At 42.2% G+C, this 19,271-nt stretch overlaps 1 protein-coding gene across 1 annotated transcript in view; it reads right to left on the bottom strand.

The window, feature by feature from the left end:
- TNNI3K (TNNI3 interacting kinase) overlaps nt 1-19,271 on the bottom strand; it is a 323,247-nt gene that overhangs the window by 56,904 nt on the left and 247,072 nt on the right. The window contains exon 21 of the mRNA XM_054979625.1: nt 15,898-16,007. Coding sequence (XP_054835600.1) covers nt 15,898-16,007 — 110 coding nt within the window. The remainder of the gene's footprint in view (nt 1-15,897; nt 16,008-19,271) is intronic.

Here is a 19,271-nt window from a genome sequence, read left to right on the forward strand (position 1 = left end):
GGGCAAATAATGCCCCTCAGAGCCATTTCTAGTTGGGAAAACTGCAGAGGTGGAGTCAGGATGGAACCCCTGCTGCCCCATGCCATGGCTCCTACCAGTATTGGGACCTCACAGCGCTTTGAAAGGGAATTCTCCATAACGACCAGCAGCTGTTGTGGGGTTGCCAGTCCCTGTGGAGAACACATGACAAACATCACACCTAGTTCTGCAATGAATTTATAGCAGTGTACAGAGGTGCATAAAGTAACACCAGGAATCGGAGATGTTCTAAGACATTGGAACAATTAGAAGAAAAGGAAAATGGGGGAGAGGAAATCAATAAAGAACAGCACCTCATGGTTATGACACTTGGTTTGTGAAAACTCTCACCTGTAAGATTCACATTACCAGTTCCTTCCTGGCCTTTATAATACAAATCAACACAGTTCTATTCTGTCATATCTTTGGGGAACCTTCTGCAGTTTTTACATATATTTAAGGAACTGTTTTGAATACCAGTATTTTACTCTTTTAATGTGGTATTTTTTATGGAATTATTATAATTGTTAACTGTGTTGTGGACCCAATTAACTGAAAAGGAGGGATATAAATGTACAAGATCAATTAATAACAAATTTACATGCTGTTTGCAAACTGAAAAAAAAATCCAAATATTTGTACTCCTGAACATTTATACTCAGTTTACGTTAGCAATGGTTAACTTCCCCTCTGACATCCAGAAATTGTCATGCTATCAGAATTAACTTGTATACTCTATAGGCGATTTAATTTACCTTTTTAAAGTTCAGTGCAATTGCTTAAAACATGGTCACTGTGCATAAACCACTGCTTTGCAATATAAAAATGTTTTTATAAGCTTGAAGACTGAAATGTCAGCTAATTTTACTGTGTTTTTCCATAAGCAGGCAATACTTTTTTGGCTCCACTGGTGTAGGTGACCCAAACATCTGTTTAGTCAATGTAAGAGAACTCCTCTAAATATGCTAAGTTTCAACGCTTGCTGTTCAGCAGGAATCAAAAGTGACATATTTTACAGAAGATGTGCAAAAGGGAAGCTTGGAAACCATTCTGCAAATGAGTTGTGGGAATCTCTATCTAAATCCGAGGACACCAACAGCTTAAAGTCTCACCGGCAACATCATTTTATTACAAACTTGTCATCGGTACCCAACACAACAGAGGAGTCAAAGGAACATTGTGTACGATCTGCATTAGAAAGCTGTAGATCACGACGGAATGATCAATGTGGATCGTTAGAAAGGAGCAAAGATATTTCTTCGCAACTAGACAACTTTCTTATCTGTAAATACATAGACGGTGATAAATATTGCAACCACCCAACAGAAAAGAAACAGAACCCTGGCAGGAAGTCAGAAAAAGAACAGAGTGCATTTGAGAGTGGAGGCACCGGAGATTGCTGTACGCGTGATGAAGAGATGCCATTACCCTCAGCAGTCAAGAGACCATATCAGCCCAAGAGTGTTAGCTTTTATGTACCTGACCTAGGAACAGCAAAAAAAGTAGATGTAATGATGAGTGGCTCAAGTGAAGTGAAATCCCCTAAGAAAAGTGATTCAGAAGAAAAGGGTAACAAAGGGAAACCATCTCCCATCTCTGCAGGTCCTGGGGAGAAAGAAAATGAATTCAATGAGAAACGTAAAATAAAAGCTAAAAACCAAGATTCTCTAATGGTGAAGTTAAATTTACATCCCTTTCAAAAAGCAAGAGTCCATCCTGAAGAAAATCCTCCAAAAGACAATGCAGAGCAAAACCCATTCGGTCAACACAGAATGTTAACTGAATCCCACCAGAAATTGTTTCATGCTTCCAAGAAGGAAGCAATAAAAAGGAAAGGAAAAACAAAACCAGAGTTTTCTGTGGCTGCTCAAGAGGCATCAGACAGCAGAAAAGAGGTGATTTCCTCAAGACCAAGTGTCGACAAACCGCCTGAAGGAAGCAGAAATAATGCAGCTACATGCATTTCTTGTCCGTCAAAGAATAATTCTGCCACCAGAATTACTGAAGGCATCTTGCCAGCAAGTCATTTACAAACTCCAAATTACATCAATGACTCACCTTCATGTTCACCAAATGGAACTTCAAGGATGACTGTTTCTGTGATTGCTCTTTCATCTGACAACAGTATTTCACAGAATAGAGCAAATGATATTCCCCGGATATTAGTGAGTTCTGAAGCACTTAAGGAAGATGCTCCAGTTACTGCACTCTTGTCCTTTCATCCGAAGTCTCTTATGACTACCACAAAGCTTCAAATGCCAGATGGACTGAGTGGAGCTAACAACATGGAAAAATATGAAACAAAAAGAACTGATGAAAATCTGGAAAGCAACAATGAGTTGTCTAGAATGTTTGTGCCAGATGTATCAACAGCCTCAGTGGTTCTGAAAGAAGAAAGTGTACAAACTGGAGAGGAGTGGGCACATAACAAAAGCAACATATTTCAGAAAAGCTTTGTCAAAGTGTCCATGCTTTCTAACATATCAAGTGTCTCCAGTAATCCTGAAATGGAAAACACACCTCTCGATAGGAACAATGAAATGAACAATTGTGTGAATATGGATAATGAGAGTGATGCACAAGAAGCCCCAATCAATCAATCTGATGAAGGTGGCAGGAAACATAAAGATGGTGAAATGTCACCAGAATCTTCTTTGCCACCAGAATGCAAAGTTGACAATTACGGAGAAGAAGCTGAGAAGACTTTAATTTCTTGCAATACAAATCAAACTGAAATTTCTGTTCTCCAATCTACACTGTCTCCTACTTCTGCAGAGTATGATAAAAATGTACCTTTACAGATCGAACAAAGCAAAGCAAGTTTTTCAAATAATAATTACCCTTCTTTACTTTGCTACAAAGACAAAAAACCATTTTCTATATGAAAATTCAGATCTTTACAAGAACAGAGAATTTTTAAAAGAGCAATGTTTTATGGAAAACATGGAGCTGGTGAAAATCAGAAAAGGAACATGTATATGCTAGTTTTAGAACAAAATTCAGAACAAAGAGGAAGCATTATTATTGAAAAGAACTGTGATTATAAATTAAGGTTATGAAAACGTCAGACTTTTCAGTACAAAGTTTGTATATCATGGAATAACTCCCATTTTTGCAGCAGATGGATACAGGATTGCTATACCTGCATGTTAACCATCCTCCAGATAAGCTAGGATGGGCAAATTAGGCACTGTTGTAGTAATGGGGGGAAATCAATAACACAATTAAAATGAATGTAAATATGGAATGTTCTGTATTTTCCAAAAATTAAGATGCACATCTCAAAACAGGGGAAATGTTGTTCAAAATGCCATTGGATATAAAGAACTTCCAAGGGGATTTTTGCATTACTTTAGGGTGAAGGTATATTTTAAAATGTCCAAAAATTAAAAAATCAAGCAAGATTGCAAAGTCTTTATAACTGCATGAAATGTACAGTATGAAAGAAGTTCAACACTGTTACTAAGTGTGCTTCACAGAATTCTTGCATTCTCTTTCAACAGTATGTTCTTTTCATACTAGTAAATCCCCATTCTCCAAGATAGCAGGGAAGATTGTCACCACATCTGGGAAAGTATCTCATTGTGGTTCTAGACAAGAGCAAGTTGCTATAATACCAGGACTTCCCAGTCTGAGTCTGGCAAACTAAAGCATTTCAGCTATATTAATTATCCAAATCAATAAAGTTCTGAGAAGAAAACCAACCTAGGAGAACATTTTAAGTATTACAGGACAGAGATCTTCCTCTTATGGAATGGGACTCTCAGATGTGTCGCAGATCCCTACCTGATAGGTCATGAGCTGCTACAGAGCCGACATTTTTGTTACCTTTTGGAAGGACCAGTTGTTCGTGTGCATTTGTAGAATGCAAGGGTAACACAATTCCTGCCTCTCTTTACACACACACTGAGAGAAGCAGCAAGGCAAGGCAAATAACTCAGTGCTGGAGAGGATTCCTCCATGGTTATGTCTCTCAGAGCCAAGCTAGACGAGATGAATTACACAAAGCTATGTGAGTATCTATAATCACACTGATGCAGTAGTGGTAGCAAGTGTCCATGGTTATAATCAGCGAGTCGCCACTGCAGAGCATCGGTTTGGGGCTGCTTCCGCTTCCCTCTCCCCTCTTTTTGCCCTTAGATCTGGCTTACACCCAAACTGTTTTGCTTTTGATCTGGCATGTTTTGAATTCTCCTGTTTTCCAGTTGATGCCTCAACCTCCCTACTCTTCCTTCCTGTACCTTCCTCCTCCCCTTAACTTCCTCCTCCTCTCCATGCAGCATCTTCAGTTGGGATAAGAAGGAAGTGGGAAAGAAAGACCAAATTTGCAGGGGACCCACCCCTAAGTGTTCCCTAAAGACCCCCCCCCCCCAAGTTTCAGGGAGCTTGGATCCTGGGAAAGGCATGATCTATGTGTTTTTCCCCTTGCTGTCAGATTTTTCCTCGCAATTGGAATGAATCAGGTGGCTGGGGGCACCTTCTTTGGGGGGCTTTAAAATGACCTCCCCAAAGTCCAAAATAGACCAAATTTGCAGGGGACCTACCCCTAACTGTCTTCTAAATACCCCCCAAGTTTCAGGGAGATTTGACCCCGAGGAAGGCATGTTCTATGTGTCTCTGCAGTTGCTGTCATTTTCTCCTCAGAATAAAGACAAATGGGGTGGCTGGAGGAACTTTCTTTGTGAGGGCATAAAATGGCTCCCCAAGGTCCAAAATTCACCAGATTTTCAGAGGACATACTCCCAACTGTCCTATAGACTCTCCAAGTTTCAGGGAGATTTGACTCTGGGAAAGGCATGATCTATGTGTTTTCTCCCCAGAATAAAGACAAATGAGGTGGCTGGAAGCACCTTCTTTGGGGCTCCCCACAGTTCAATCTCCCTGAAACCTGGGAGTCTTTATAGGACAGTTAGCAGTAGGTTTATTGAAAATTGTGTAGATTTATTTTGCAAAATGCCACCCCCATCCCGCTAGATAGCCTGCAAATTTTTCCCCATAGGGAATAATGCAGATTGGAGGTGGCTAGGGACAAACAGGCAGGAAAGAGATGATTCTGGCTGACAGCAAGAAACACTGCCATGGCTCCCGAAGTGGGGATTGCCCACCCCCCTTTGCATTGATGCCCCCCTTCCTGGCAGGCTGAGCTGCAAGATCTCAGCAGAGGTGTGGAACCCCCATTTTTAGCCCCCCCCCAGGAAAACTGGCACTCCCCCCCCCCATACATCCAATTGAGTAGACAAGTCTCCCTCTCAGAAAAGTTACAGAGGAAGGTTTGAGCATGCGTGAAGAGAAGGTGCATCATAGGATACGATCTCTCATCTGGGAGAAATGGGGAAGAAATGTGTGCCAGTCTGAGCACAGGATCAAGTGCAGATCAAGTGCAGTATGACCACAGTTTGCAAGTGAACAGGAAAGCAATGGGGAAACGTGTAAGTGCATTCACGTGTCATACATGTGTAATTCGTCTCATGTAGTTTGGCTTTCAGTAAATCCATCTTTTGGAGTTGAACTGGTGTTTCCTTTCTCCAGCTCTTCTGGTCTGCTGCCTACAGTCCTAGCCTTGATACTTACAGACCACCTTTCTAACTGAAACTCAAGATAGATTAGAAAATATAAATATCACTTCAATCACTGTGATAATTCTGGCTGATGTCATGAGTAGAGATGGGCAAGATCCCCCCAAAATTGCCGATCCAGCGGATCGTGGATCGGCACCAGTGACGATCCCGACTAAACGATCCATGCCGATCATCTCCCGTTCCTAATCCATGGATCATGGATTGTGGATCATGGATCGTGGAGGCCAAAGGGGGGGGCGCTGCTATTCCCAGCTATGTGGGAAGGTGGGTGTTGACGGCGGCCACCAGGCCCGGCGGGCATGGGGAGACGGTGACGAGCCACCTCCCCTCAGGGGGCAGGGGGTCTGGCCACTCTCCGGCGGCACACCCCCATGTGCCCACCCACCAGGCCGAAGAGGAGTGTGCTGGTATTCCAGGCAAGAAAAGAATGGTGGGTGATGCCGGCGGCATCTGTGTTTGTGTTTGGCCGTCTGTGTTTGGCCGTCAGAGCTGCCTATCTGGGTTTGCAGGGATGAGATTGGAGTGCCCAGGGCTACAGAACATCCCCTTCCCCCTCCCTCCCCTGGGTGTTTTCTCCCAACTGGTGACTGCTTTGCTGCTCCATGGTTGGAAGGAAGCCCTGCTGATCAAGGAAAGCTGGGCTTCCATTCGGGTTTCCAGGGCGACAGAAGGAGGGGAAACATAGCTCAGGCATTCCCCTGGCTCCATTGCCCCAGCAATAGATTACTGACACCTGAGTGTCTGGCTTCCTGATCTGAGCACGATCCAGCCCCGATCCAGGCCCCCCCCTGATCGCTGGATCGTTGGCCATGGCCGATCACGATCTGCTGAGTCACGATCACATGATCGCCATTATCGTGGGTTTTTTTGGATCGTAATGCGGATCGTGCCCATCTCTAGTCATGAGACTCATATTGAGAAATGCAATTTGCCTGAGCACAATGGGCAAATTCCAACCCTGAGCTCCCTTTGGGGCTGTTCACTACAGCGAAAGCAAAAGTAGGGGGGAGGGAAAGTGATGTAGTGCAACACTGTGATATCCCTTCTGGTTGTACCCAGAAGTGATGTCACAATGCTGTAGGAATCCCCCAAATCTCTGTGGTGAATTCCTAAAATGTTGCGACATCACTTCCACATACAGTTAGAAGTGATGTTGTGACACCCCTGCCAGACAGCACCTGGTAACCCTACTCATGCCCCAGGCATGCATCTCCATGAGTCCCTGGTCTGGAAAGGCTGAAGACCACCGATATAGAAAGATATGACAGCAGCAAATCTTTCTACTTTCTGGATCTCAGAATTGAGTTCGGAAAATGCAGCAGGGTGACTGCCTCTCAGCCTATCACAGAGAATGAGAATGTAAAGATAATTTAAAAATCACCTTTTTCCTGATGTGTTTAGTAGCTGGAACACGGGTGGCTAACTTGGCACTTCATTATTGTTCAGCCCCCTCACAGTCTTGCTGCCTCTACCACTTCTGCTGGTTGAAGACAACTTGGATGACTAGTGATTTGGGAGCACTAGTTGTTGCTGAGATGCCTTCTCACAGTCTTTCTGTCTCTACCACTCCTGCTGGGTACAGAGACAACCCAGATGACTAGTGGTCTGGGAGCAGGCATGCTGGTAGCATCTTCTGGAGCTGAGCCTTCAGGAACAGGTCCTTCAATGGAGACCTCAGAATCCAGGGGCTCTGGGGCTGCAGGGGGGCTCAGTGGTGTCCTGGGTCCTCTGGGCTTCCTGATCATCACCCAAGGTGGCCTCTGGTTCATCTTCACCATCCTCAGATGAGAAGTTGGTTCCTCGGTCTGGCCTGGGGACGGGATTCCTGACAGTAGTACAAGCAATGATTTGGGGGGAGACCTCCGCACACAATATTCCAAGTATTTTCTCTACTGGAGTCCAGCTTTTTTCTTAACATTGTTGCTACCAGGAACAGAGTTAGTGGGCAGGCAACCAAGCAAGTGTCAGCAGGTATGCCTTCTCCTCCTCTTCACCACTACCACAGTTGCTCACTATCATAGTGGATGACTAGATCCTGATGGCAGCAAACAGGAGGAACTGCCACAGCTACTTGCATTCCCCTCCCTCTGAGTGAACTCAGTCTAGGCTAGATTCAACCTCCAATAATGGCATCAATGGAAGGATGCTACTACTGCTAATCTTTGCTCACTCTCTTTGTGTGACAATCCAGTCTCCACCACTACCAAAAGAAACAGGGCAGCTGACTATAGCAGAGTGTTAAGAAAAATTTAACTAGCTGGCCAATTTGGGATGAACATTCTTTCTTGTGCTTATCAGTTTATCAGAATTCCCGATAAACTGTGGATACCTGTGTTTTGGAAGGAATACTTAAGAGTTCCCAGCTATAACAGTAACCAAGCAGATTATGGTAGCTGCTGCTACACTTGCTATTTCTGTGTGAAAGGGGAAAGTGGGCAAGCAAATGGGAAAAGATGGCAAAGAGGATTAGTAGTCGTGCTTTAATGTTGGGCTGGATGCCTTGGCAAGTATCAATCTATGGTGTTGGAAAGTGCGACTCCTGGTGGGGTTTTTATGGCACAAGACTAAGTGTCTGTCTCTACACAAGACATCTTACACGGGGATGCTCAAGTGACTGAGAGCGGAACCACAAGTGACAAAAGGCACAGATTGGACACTTGTCTGCTTCCCTCAAGTTTTGATGGGAAATGTAGGCAGCTTGGCGGAATGTTGGACAAGTGACAGTTGAAAAGTCCATTGGACAGCAGTCAGAGAGTCAAGCTGCAAGACCAGCTGCCTACATTTCCCATCAAAACTTGAGGGAAGCTGACTAGTGTACAACCTGTGTCAGGCGTCACTTGTGGTCCCGCTCTTACTTTCTGTGTGGTCTTATATTCAAGTGTACTCCCTCTCCCTAGCGATGCATGTGTATCCACATGGGAGAACAAGTGTAAGATCTTTCACTTGAGCATCCCCATGTAATATGTCCTATGTAGAGAGATTCTAAAAGCCAAACTACATGAGATGAATTACACGCGTATGACACGTGAATGCACTTACATGAGTTTCCTCATTGCTTTCCTGTTCACTTGCACACTGTGGCCACACTGCACTTGACCCCGTGCTTGGATTGGCATGTATTTCTTCCCCATTCCTCCAAGATGAGAGATATTTCATGATGCACATTCTCTTCGCACCTGCTCAGACCTTCCTCTGCAGCTTTTCTGAGAGGGAGACTTGTTTATTCAATTGTGCGTATGGAGGGTGGGAAGCTGGGTTTCCGGGGGGGGCTGAAAACGGGGGTTCCACACCCCTGCTGAGATCTTGCAGCTCGACCCACCAGGAAGGAGGGGCATCTATGCAAAGAGAGGTGGGCAATCCCCACTTCAAAAGCCACAACAGTGTTTCTTGTTGCCTGTTTCTTGTTGCCTGTTTGTCCCCAGCCACCTCAGATCTCCATTATTATCTATGGGGGAAATTGGGGAGCTATCCAGGGGGATGAGGATGGCATTTTGCACAATACACACACACACACACACACAATTTTCAGAGGACCTGCTGTTAACTGTCCCCTAAAGCCCCCCCCCCCGAGGTTTCAGGGAGATTAGAGGACAGTTAGCAGTAGGTCCCCTGAAAATTTTGTAGATATATTTTTTTAGTGATGCTAGTATCTAGGGAATCTAAAGGAGTTTACAGCAAACCAGGTAGAAAACTAACTGCATGTTTGGAAGGCTAATAAGGGCTGCTATCACAAGGAATGAGAATATGTGAGGGACACCAAAAAAGGTTTTCATCTTCAACTCTGGTTACCAGAATGAACACTAAGGCAGATATTTGACATATATTTACTAAATCTATTTTAAATCTCAAGTTAAAGGAGCCATTTGGATTATATAACTTTTCACTGCACGACTAGTCATCTTGTGGTTATGAATGGCAACAACTGAGCCATGTAGCAAAAAGATTTATTTTGATTTACTGAAATGTAATGCAACATACTTGAAGATCTGAACATGGTGCATATACTCTGACTAGCTGTAAGGCTGCATTCTGATCAAAGGCAGCTAGTTTGTTTAAGTAACCTCTCATTCCTATTAGATGGCTAAATGTCCCCCTGCCCTGGGTATATTTTTCCTGATTTTTCTGTTGGAGCGTCAAAAATCTCATGCCTCTCTGGTAACTGAAACAGGTCTTGTGTAATAAGAACTGTTAGCTCCTATAAATAATTCTGGAGCAATAACCTCTAGGCTTGCCATTTGCCCACTTATGACACCCAAACCCCTGTCTTTGAGAAACTGAGCAGCAAGAGAAAAAAATTGGCTAGAAAATGGCCTCCATGGTGATATTCTAGGAATTTCCCCCCTTACTCTATGGTCTTTAGCACAGAGATTGAGGGAAATTCCTAGAGCATCATCCAGAAGTGATATCATATCCTCCCCAAACTTCACCCCCCCCCCCCCGCCCTGCCAGCACCATTTTCAGAATCTTCCAGCGTTTACTATGCTCAACCATACTAATCCTACTAACATAACCTCAGTGAAATATTGTTGACTTTGCTTGTTGCCCAAGTCCTAAAAATGAGTTCTGTATTTAAAAATTGTGACATATGCCATAGGTGGGACTCTCTGGGACTGTCTCACAGATATTGCTAGGCTGAATCTGGCTGTGAACAGAAACCACCAACGTAGTCTTATTTAGACACCGTTACTATCCTCTGCAGTCACATTTGCTCTGTGATCTTGAGCCACCACCACCACTACCACACCAAAATTGCCATGTAGAATCTGGACAAGTCACTTTTGTTAGGATACTATCATGTCTATGGGTTGACTTAGCCCATGAAGATCCATACTTTCCCAGCAAGCACTGATCAGTGTTCTGATCTTGTGCCTCAGGAGGACTGAACTTAATGTCCCCAGCTATGAGAAGTGGGAATGGGTGACACTGAGGGTTGGACTACCTTGCTGGGGCGGGTGGGAGGGGAGAGGAAGAAAAATAAAGTAGCCTTGACACTTGATCTGTGACTGAGGAATGTGTTTTGCCAAGCTGAGATGGTTGGATCCAGTACTGATTTGGGCTGAGAAACATCCCACCATTTCCTGTGAATAATCCTATCTTCCAAAAAATGGTAAGACTTTTTTTTAAAAAAATTCTTATTTTATGTTTGTTTGGTGAATTCAGTTACAAGCTCCAAAAATCCCATTATGAATTTCTAGCCAGGCAGGGCATGTTAGGAAACCTGAATAAGCCCTTGTCTTGATATCCTAGCAGCCTGACCCTGTCTGTCCCCAATAGGATATGCTCTCCCAGATGTGACAACTGCCCTCCCTGTAGCATCGTGGGGAAACGTTGTATAATTTCTCTTGTTAAAATGTGGCACAGAGCTTTTTTTTAAAAAAACTGAACTCTGGTATAATGAATGTAGAAATACAGTTTTGCTTTGCTCTATTAGTGGAATCAGCCTTCTGCACAGAACTTGATTGGTTACTTTTAGCCACTAGGTGGAGTTATTCCCATCTTTTTTTAAAAAAGTGAAATCAATTAGTTAAAATATCCAGATAAGTTTCTGTAGAGCAAAGGCAAAAGACTCTTCATTGTTGTTAATTTAAGGTTTTGAAAAATAAATATCTCATTAACATATGAAAAATCTAGGATTGATCTCTTGAGCAAGATAATATACTATCAGCTGTGTTTAGCATTTCTTTTTGCAAGGAAAAGGAATAAGCTGCACTCAGGAGAAACAGAATGGGGAAAATATTTATGACAGAAACAGTTCACAGTGTACAGAAAAAAGAGAAGAATCTAACTGACAGATGGGCCGATTTGGGTCACTTTCTCACTTCTAGCTAAATCAGTTTGATGCACAATGGAGGATACAACATCTAGGTTGTCAACTTTCTTTGCTAACTCTGCTCCTATGATATGTAGAAATTTTGCAGGTGAAACATTTTCTGATATGGAGATCACTGGTGGGAAAGCATCATCTGCTTAATTTCTCTGTATCAGATTGCCATCAAAGGGTAACTGGAATGCCCAAACCAGGCCAGTCTTTCTGACAGAACCCAAAGCAATGGAATGTATTTGGAAAGCCCATGTAAACATCACTTTGCACAACGTTTTATACACTTGATGTTTGATCCATGATAGAGGTGATTGAATACTGGAAACTAACCTTTATAAATATGATTGGACTTGAAGATATTCTGATATAGACCTTGGCAAATTTTCTTGTATTTTAATTACCACATTTTTCTAATTATGGTTACCACAAAACCTAATTCTAGCCTCATCACAGTTTCCTGTGACACAAGTGTTGTCACAAGCATAAATAAATATAGGAGTAACACTGGTTGTCATGATTACAACAAAAAGCTTACCTGTAGGGATTCCATTGTCCTGGTCTCAGCCTCCACGCCCCGCACCCATCGCTTACCTGGCCAGCAGAAGGAGGGGGGGGAGTGTAGAGAATGAGCTTGGGAGATCCAGAGCATGTTCCTGTGCACTCCAGATGACTTCCTTTTTATGCCAGAAATGACATCATTCCTGGGGTGACAAGGAAGTGTTGGCCACCGTGAGGGCTGATTTGATCAAAATCAGCCCCAACATGTGTAAGGTAAGTTCCCCCTGCACGTGCTCCCCCATGACCTCTCCATCCCCCAGCTTGGGCCACAGGGAACCTTGCAACCCTACTAACCTCTAACTTTAACCTACTCTCTCCCATAATTTCATTATTGCTTTTAAAGGCTACAATTGATTGAATATTGGAGCCAGTATAGAAAGGAACTGGTGAAGACATAAATTCATCCATTACCTAGAAGGAAATACAATTAACTAGAAGCAAACAATGACAAGAACTTCATGCACATGCATTTTTATGTCATACACCAGATGTGAAATGATAAATAAGCTTTGTACTTTGTACTAATTGTAGGCCTCTTGCTAGGGTGAAAGGTCTCCTGCTAACATTCTTCTTTGCTGCTGCTGCTTGAAGCAGCAGTGGGAGAAAAAATGTCACTGACGTTGCTATGTCACTTTCAGGAAAACCGTAGAGTTTCTGGCAATTTCTAGAGCCACCATATGTCACGTCCAGGTTTTCCCTAGAACTGATGTAGTGTTGTCAGCAACATTGCATGCCCCCTGTATCCCCACCCCCTAACACTCCTAGCAGTAACCAGGTGTGGCCTACTGTAGGTGCCACAATAAAATTCCCAGGCACCATGACAATCTGGTACCTGAGATGGCAACTATGTAGGGTTTTCAAGGCAAGAGACATTCAGAGGTGGTTTGCCATTGCCTACCTCTGTGAGGTGATCATGGTTTTCCTTGAAGGACTCTCACCCAAGTAGTAACTAGAACCATCCTTGCTTAGCTTCTGATGAGATCAGGCTAGCCTGGGCCATTTAGGTAAAAGTCCAAAGATTTGACCCTGCCCTGATCAACCCCCTGCTATCTAAACTATATTCAATATGGTATGTGTAACAGTGTACCATGAATACACATCTTATGTGAATAAAATGTTTTATGTAAGTAAAACCAGTGGACCTGAAATAGCAAAACAGATGGCTTAGACAAGTCAACCAGGTAGTACGTCACAATGGAAAACATGAAATACCCTCTCAAATGTTTTAAAAGTACAACAAAACCATGCACATGTAAGATTGCTGTTTCTGTGTTGAGAAGTTCCTGGAGATGTGGGGGTGGAACCTGGGGAGGGCAGGGGTTGGGGAGGGGAGAAACTTCAGCATAGTATAATACTATACAAGTCACCCTCCAAAGCAGCCACTTTCTCCAGGAGAGCTGATCCCTGTGGTCTGGCAATTAATTGTTATTCTGGGAGATCTCCAGGCCCCAAGTGGCAGCTGACGGCCCTATGCACATCAATCGCCACCCGATCTGGAGAAAAATTCCACTCCTGAGTAGAGATGGGCACGAACACCAATATGAACTTTAAAAAGCCACAAACCGCCCAATCAGCTGTTCGCAAACAAGCTGTTCGTGAGGCCCCATTCTAAACAAACAGGTGGTCGTTGCAAGCCTCATTCGTTGCTTTTCATTGCTGTTCGTCAAGCCAGACAATCTGGCACCTGCAATCAATTCCCTTGGCAACCGGAGGCAAGGACTGCCTGAACTCTGTCTGAACTCCTGCTGTTGCCCTGGAAACCCCAATCTAAGCTCAATTTAGCTTGATAGGCAGGTCTTCCTTTCAAGTGTGGAGCTCCAAATTTGTTACAAGGAAGCAAAGAGCAGGAGGGAGGGGGGGATCCCAGCTCTGGTTTTGCAGACAGTGAGGGAGAGACAGTTGCTGTTGGCATTTTGAGAGAGAGACAGGGAGAGTGCATTGGAGCTTGAATTTTCTTTGTGTGTGGTGGGATAGGGATCTACCCCTTCAAGTTCCAGGGCTGCTGCCAGGCTCTGGGCCAAGCTATTATTTATTACTGGTACCTTTCCTGCTGCCTGCTCAGGTAAGGTTTTTGGGAGTGGTGTGGTAGGGATCTACCCCTTCAGGTTCCAGGGCTGCTGCCAGGCTGTGGGGCCAAGCTATTATTTATTATTGGTACATTTCCTGCTGCCTGCTCAGCTAGGGTTTCTGGGAGTGGTGTGGTAGGGATCTTGATGGCTGGAGGAGAGCCTGCTGTCCCCCACGAACAACGAAGAACGAACATGTTCGTGACAGGATCATGTTCGTCAGTGTTTGTTGTTCATGGATGGCAACGAACAACTAACACCGTGTTCATTTTTTTTTTCTGTTCGTGCCCATGTCTACTCCTGAGTCCATTGTAATGATGGCCCTGGGTATGTAGCAAACTCATTTGTAGATCATCGCCTCTTCAAAGACAGCATGGGCAAGAAATGTTTGGAGTGTTTGAATGCAGCACATTCTGCCTTGGAACAGCTATTATTATTAGGTACGATGTCTTTTGAGACTCCTTTCTGCCACACAAAGCTATAATTTCAAAAGAGTGCGTAATTGTTGGGGATGGAATATTCCCTTCTCAAGTTCTGAAATGTAATGTTCCTTTCAAACAGAATTTTTTATATATCTTTATGATGTCATATTTATTAACATTAATATCCCAATAAAGCAATGGAAATATGACTTCCAGCTAGCTATCTTACAGTGACATTCTGAAACACTTTTTACTCACATAAAATCACTCAGAGGGAGGTTGGATAGCAGCCTGAGGCTATAGCAGAAACAAAACTGTATGCCTGTGGAGTAACCTGGATCTTTGCTTGCATGTAGAAAAAGAAACCACCAACAGTTTAAATGAGGATACAGAAAAGTGCTACTGCTGTGGATTATACCCTCCAGCATGCAAAATAAAGGGCAAGGTATTGTTCACATGCAAGGAAACCTAAATGTTTTTCAGAGTGACTAATAAGTACTAATGTTAGATATCAGATTCTGCCCCCCTGGATTCTGACTCTAATATCTTTCTATTGCAACTGAAAATTCCAAAGGTGTAAAATAACATCCAGACCATTGCCTGAAATAAAAGATCAATGTCCATTGTAAACACCAAAAAGACATGCTTACTACCATTTGAGACATTTCCAGATATTATTTGCCCCAATGCATAGAACAGGAAGTCCAGAAGTGAAATAGGAAAGCCTTCTTTAAATAAATGCTTGTTATCATGGGAGAATGGAATGTTGTTATTATTGTATCAGGTAGATAGAATTTGTCTAGTAGTGATCAGCAAAGTATAGCAGTTGCCTAGTACAGAGTTATAGGAACATCACTGCGGTGGTCCACTTGCTGCCCCTGGAGAAAGTCAATGACTGGAAAAACCACCGGGGGCCAGATATTCTAAATTAATAAAACCATCTGTGATCCCCCACCCCTGCTTTGTTGCATGTGTATTAAACTGAATTCCTAATCCTCATTATGAGAAAGAGTTGACACATCAAAGCAGTAGGTTTAAGACTGGTGTGTTAGCTGTTCTAATTACATTTGATGAAGCACTCCCTCTTAGATTTCTTGGGAAACAAAGTGTTTCTTGGCTAAAAGCAATAGTGCAGCTCTTTCACATTCACTAGAAACTATACTTCATGAAATAGAAATCTGAGCCCTAAACAAATAAGCAAGCAATTTTTATTTTGTATTCTCTGTCTGTAAACTGTGGGTTGGCTGCTAACGGTGGGAATTTCTTCCAGTTCCAAGAGCCGCCTGCCAGTGTAAGGTTTGCCAACCCACATAAGAGGTGTGCTTTGTTGACAGAAGTCTCCTTGTGCCACTGGAAAGCTTATTGCATCAGTGGTGGGCTATACAGTTAATGGAACAGAACTTTTGCATACGAAATTAAGTGGGACAACTTACCTCCGGACATGCATTCCAGCCCCTCATTAGCAATGATGATACGGGTTTGGGAATAGAATAGCCTATTGGAGGTCTGATGTGATGGTATGCCATATCTGCCGCTGCAGCAGCTGCAAAATAGGAAAACATGACAATAAGGCTTAATTATTACTCTTCCAAAAATGAAGACTACTGAAATGGAGGCTTTGAATTAAAGCCATTCCTCGAAGATGTGGACCACAGGGATGGTCACAAACTGCCTGATTTCATGGGAATGTCATAATAGATTCCATATTACACAAACTGCTTTTCGACATTTGAACCATGGACTGATTTCTAGCTGAATGGTGTGTAAATGGAACTAGAGAGGCTTTTCTTTAGATGTCTTGTAGATACCATGGACAGCCAAACATCAGTAGGAGTTTAAATTTTTTTTTCAAAATACTGAACTATACAAATACCGCTTGTAGATTAAAAACAACTTCCAAAGCAAGCAACATTAAAATAAGATGCAAAATAAAATCCATAATACAGAGAACAGGGCACAACATTTTTGACCTGGTTTGGCTGAGGCATATAACTAAATAAACAGTTTGAACCACTCTGATTTTGTTCCACAATCAGGAATGCAGGTCAAAATCACCACTATATATATGAGCAATGGTTTGAAATACGGAATTGATTTAATATGTTTTTATTCCACTCTTCCCTTTATTTATCCAGGCATTATGTTTTTCCAGAATCTCTCAGTGCAAGGCAATTCATTAATGATTTCATTTTTTTAAAATTTAAGCATTTATACCTCACCTTTCCCCATGGCCCAAAGCAGCTTAAATATATAATTTAGATTTGGAATATCAAAGAAGAATAAAACCCCAAACAGCCCCCTTTAAAGCCTTCCCTGGCATAGTTTTGGATATGTATTTTGGGATGGTGTAGCAGAGCTCGGAAAGTAGCTCCCACCAGCCAGTGCTTGGTATTCCAATCACATCTGGATTCAGAAAGCCTGTTTATGCATCTCTTGCCTTTTATTGGTCATAAAGAAGTTAGAAAAGTCAGTGCAATTTTTAATACGATAGGCTAAAAAGGCAATCTTGCATGACAGCTAAGACTTTTTTTAAAACTGAAGATAAACTTCATAAAAATACCTTCCTTACATCTAAATGGTCCTGGAAATAAACAGTCAGTACAAAAGAAGCTCTGGTACACATAAGTAACGAAGTATTAAGTTTTTATTATTATTATTTCATGAGCCACCTTGAGCGAGTTTCCTGGAGAGGCAGCATTAAAAAAAACTAAATACAAATGATTAATTCATACTAATTGCTCAGTCTTTTATAATAGACTTCTGCTTTGGTATAACATTGTGCAAGGGATTTTAACAACTAGTAGACCATTGTTAAAGACTGAATAGTGTGGAGTATGAATGAAGTCTTCACACTTTGTTCTCTTGTGTACCACAGTTGTCTCTATGGACAGTGTCCTCAATTCTGCTCCAGCTGCATATAAAAAAACTGTTAACAAGTGACTACTTGCAAGAGAAGGGTGGTTGGATAAACACTGAAATGCAGATTCCATTCACAGCAATGCCCTGTAGACAGAATGCATCCTACCTTGATGAACATCTGACTTATACCCGTGTGTCCCAATTGAACAAAAGATACACACGTGCAAGCTCATTTTTATGTGTTTTGCTACATGGATCTTCATAGATTAGTTGTGTGACAAGTATCTGTTGCCACAGCTATATTGACTCTTTTAAATTGTTGTTATCCTAGAAAGAGCTACCCGTTGACCCTCATTCCACAGAAGACATTCTAATAAATCACATTCATTAAAGAGAGAATGACTGAGCCGCTTTCAATAACCAACCAAATTACAGTCACTCACTATATAGATAAATTGGTACCAGAGTTCAGGCTTCCAAAGCAAGCTGCAGTTAATTCTGCTTTCACATAATATAAATATTAATTGTGAAGGAAATCTCCAAATAGGAAAATAAACCCACATACATTTGAATGCCTTTTTGTATGTGGTAGAGCTTCTGGCTGAAAGAAAATTGCCAAAATGTACATCTGTGCTTTTACATATATACACACCCCCTCAGCAATTTTTAAAGTGGTCTAGGTAGAGTATCAAACCAAACATATTTTTGCCTTTCAGCAAGAGCATGATAAAATCCCAAAATTTTAAAATGATCTATCACTAGAGTATATTACGTCTGTGGGGCACCATAAGATTGCAGTCTTGAGATTTTAACTCAAACTGTTTAATTCTTTTAAACTACATCAAATTCTTATTATGGCATCTGTCATGTGAATCGATTATTTTGTGCCATTGGCACTTCTCACTAGAGTCTTTGCCATTGTGATGAAGTTGTAAGCTGTTTTTTTTAAAGACACATTTAACAGAATACTCCAAGAGGAGGTTTGACTATACACTTTGCTTTAGGTTGCATTCCATAATTATTCTGAATATGCAGATGAAATTTGGTAGGAGGTCATTATTCCTTAATGAGAATAACAAAGAGCATGAGCAGTTAAGGAAGCTATACTCAATACAGGGAATATTCCTTCAAATGAGAAAGGTACATGAGGATCCATTCTCTGACTCTCTTTTCTTCACACACATAGGCACACTATTGTTGCAATAATCTGTCTGCCTGAGATTTCATGGAGATGGCATGAAATGCAAGCTCACGTGCATATAGGGACAGAGGGAGTTAACCTGGCAATATCACTGTCATCTTTCCCCATGTTATGACAGAAGTAGCCTGCAATTGTTATTGCAGTTGGTTAGAGTGGCATACATCCCATCATCCATGGATTTTGCTGGGTGAGACTCTCCCACTGCCCCTCCTGCTGCAGCCACTGAGTCGTCCCCCCCCCCCACAATGCCATCCCATCAGAGGAACTGTATGATAGGATGCACACCACTAACCTTATTCATTGTAATGGGGATCTGGCAACTACCTAAAGGTAAATAGAGCATTTATCTTTTGGTTTCGCAACAATATGCTAAAAACTAATTTATGAACAAGTTTTGAGTTGCAAGTTTCGCACTGGAAGGTATACTGCACTCACCTGCAGTATAATGTTTGAAGTAACTGGTTTAGTTAGAATTCATTGCTGTTCTTGTTATTTGAGTTTATCATTCAAATACTCCAGCTAATTTGCAACTATTACAGGTAATAAAAGACATTCAAACAGATTTGAACATTTGGATAGCTCTGCTATATGCCCCTCTGGTCTTTCCTCAAAGAATGAACTGACCTATTTACAGCTCGTTTAGAAAGTAAGCTATTCCAATGATCCCAAATGGTTTAATCTTTCAGATTTAGGCTGGTCATTAAGTGTAATTCATCTTTACAACAGATCTTTAACTACCCAACACAG

This window comes from Eublepharis macularius, chromosome 5, assembly GCF_028583425.1.
Source record: "Eublepharis macularius isolate TG4126 chromosome 5, MPM_Emac_v1.0, whole genome shotgun sequence".
Lineage (NCBI taxonomy): Eukaryota > Metazoa > Chordata > Lepidosauria > Squamata > Eublepharidae > Eublepharis > Eublepharis macularius.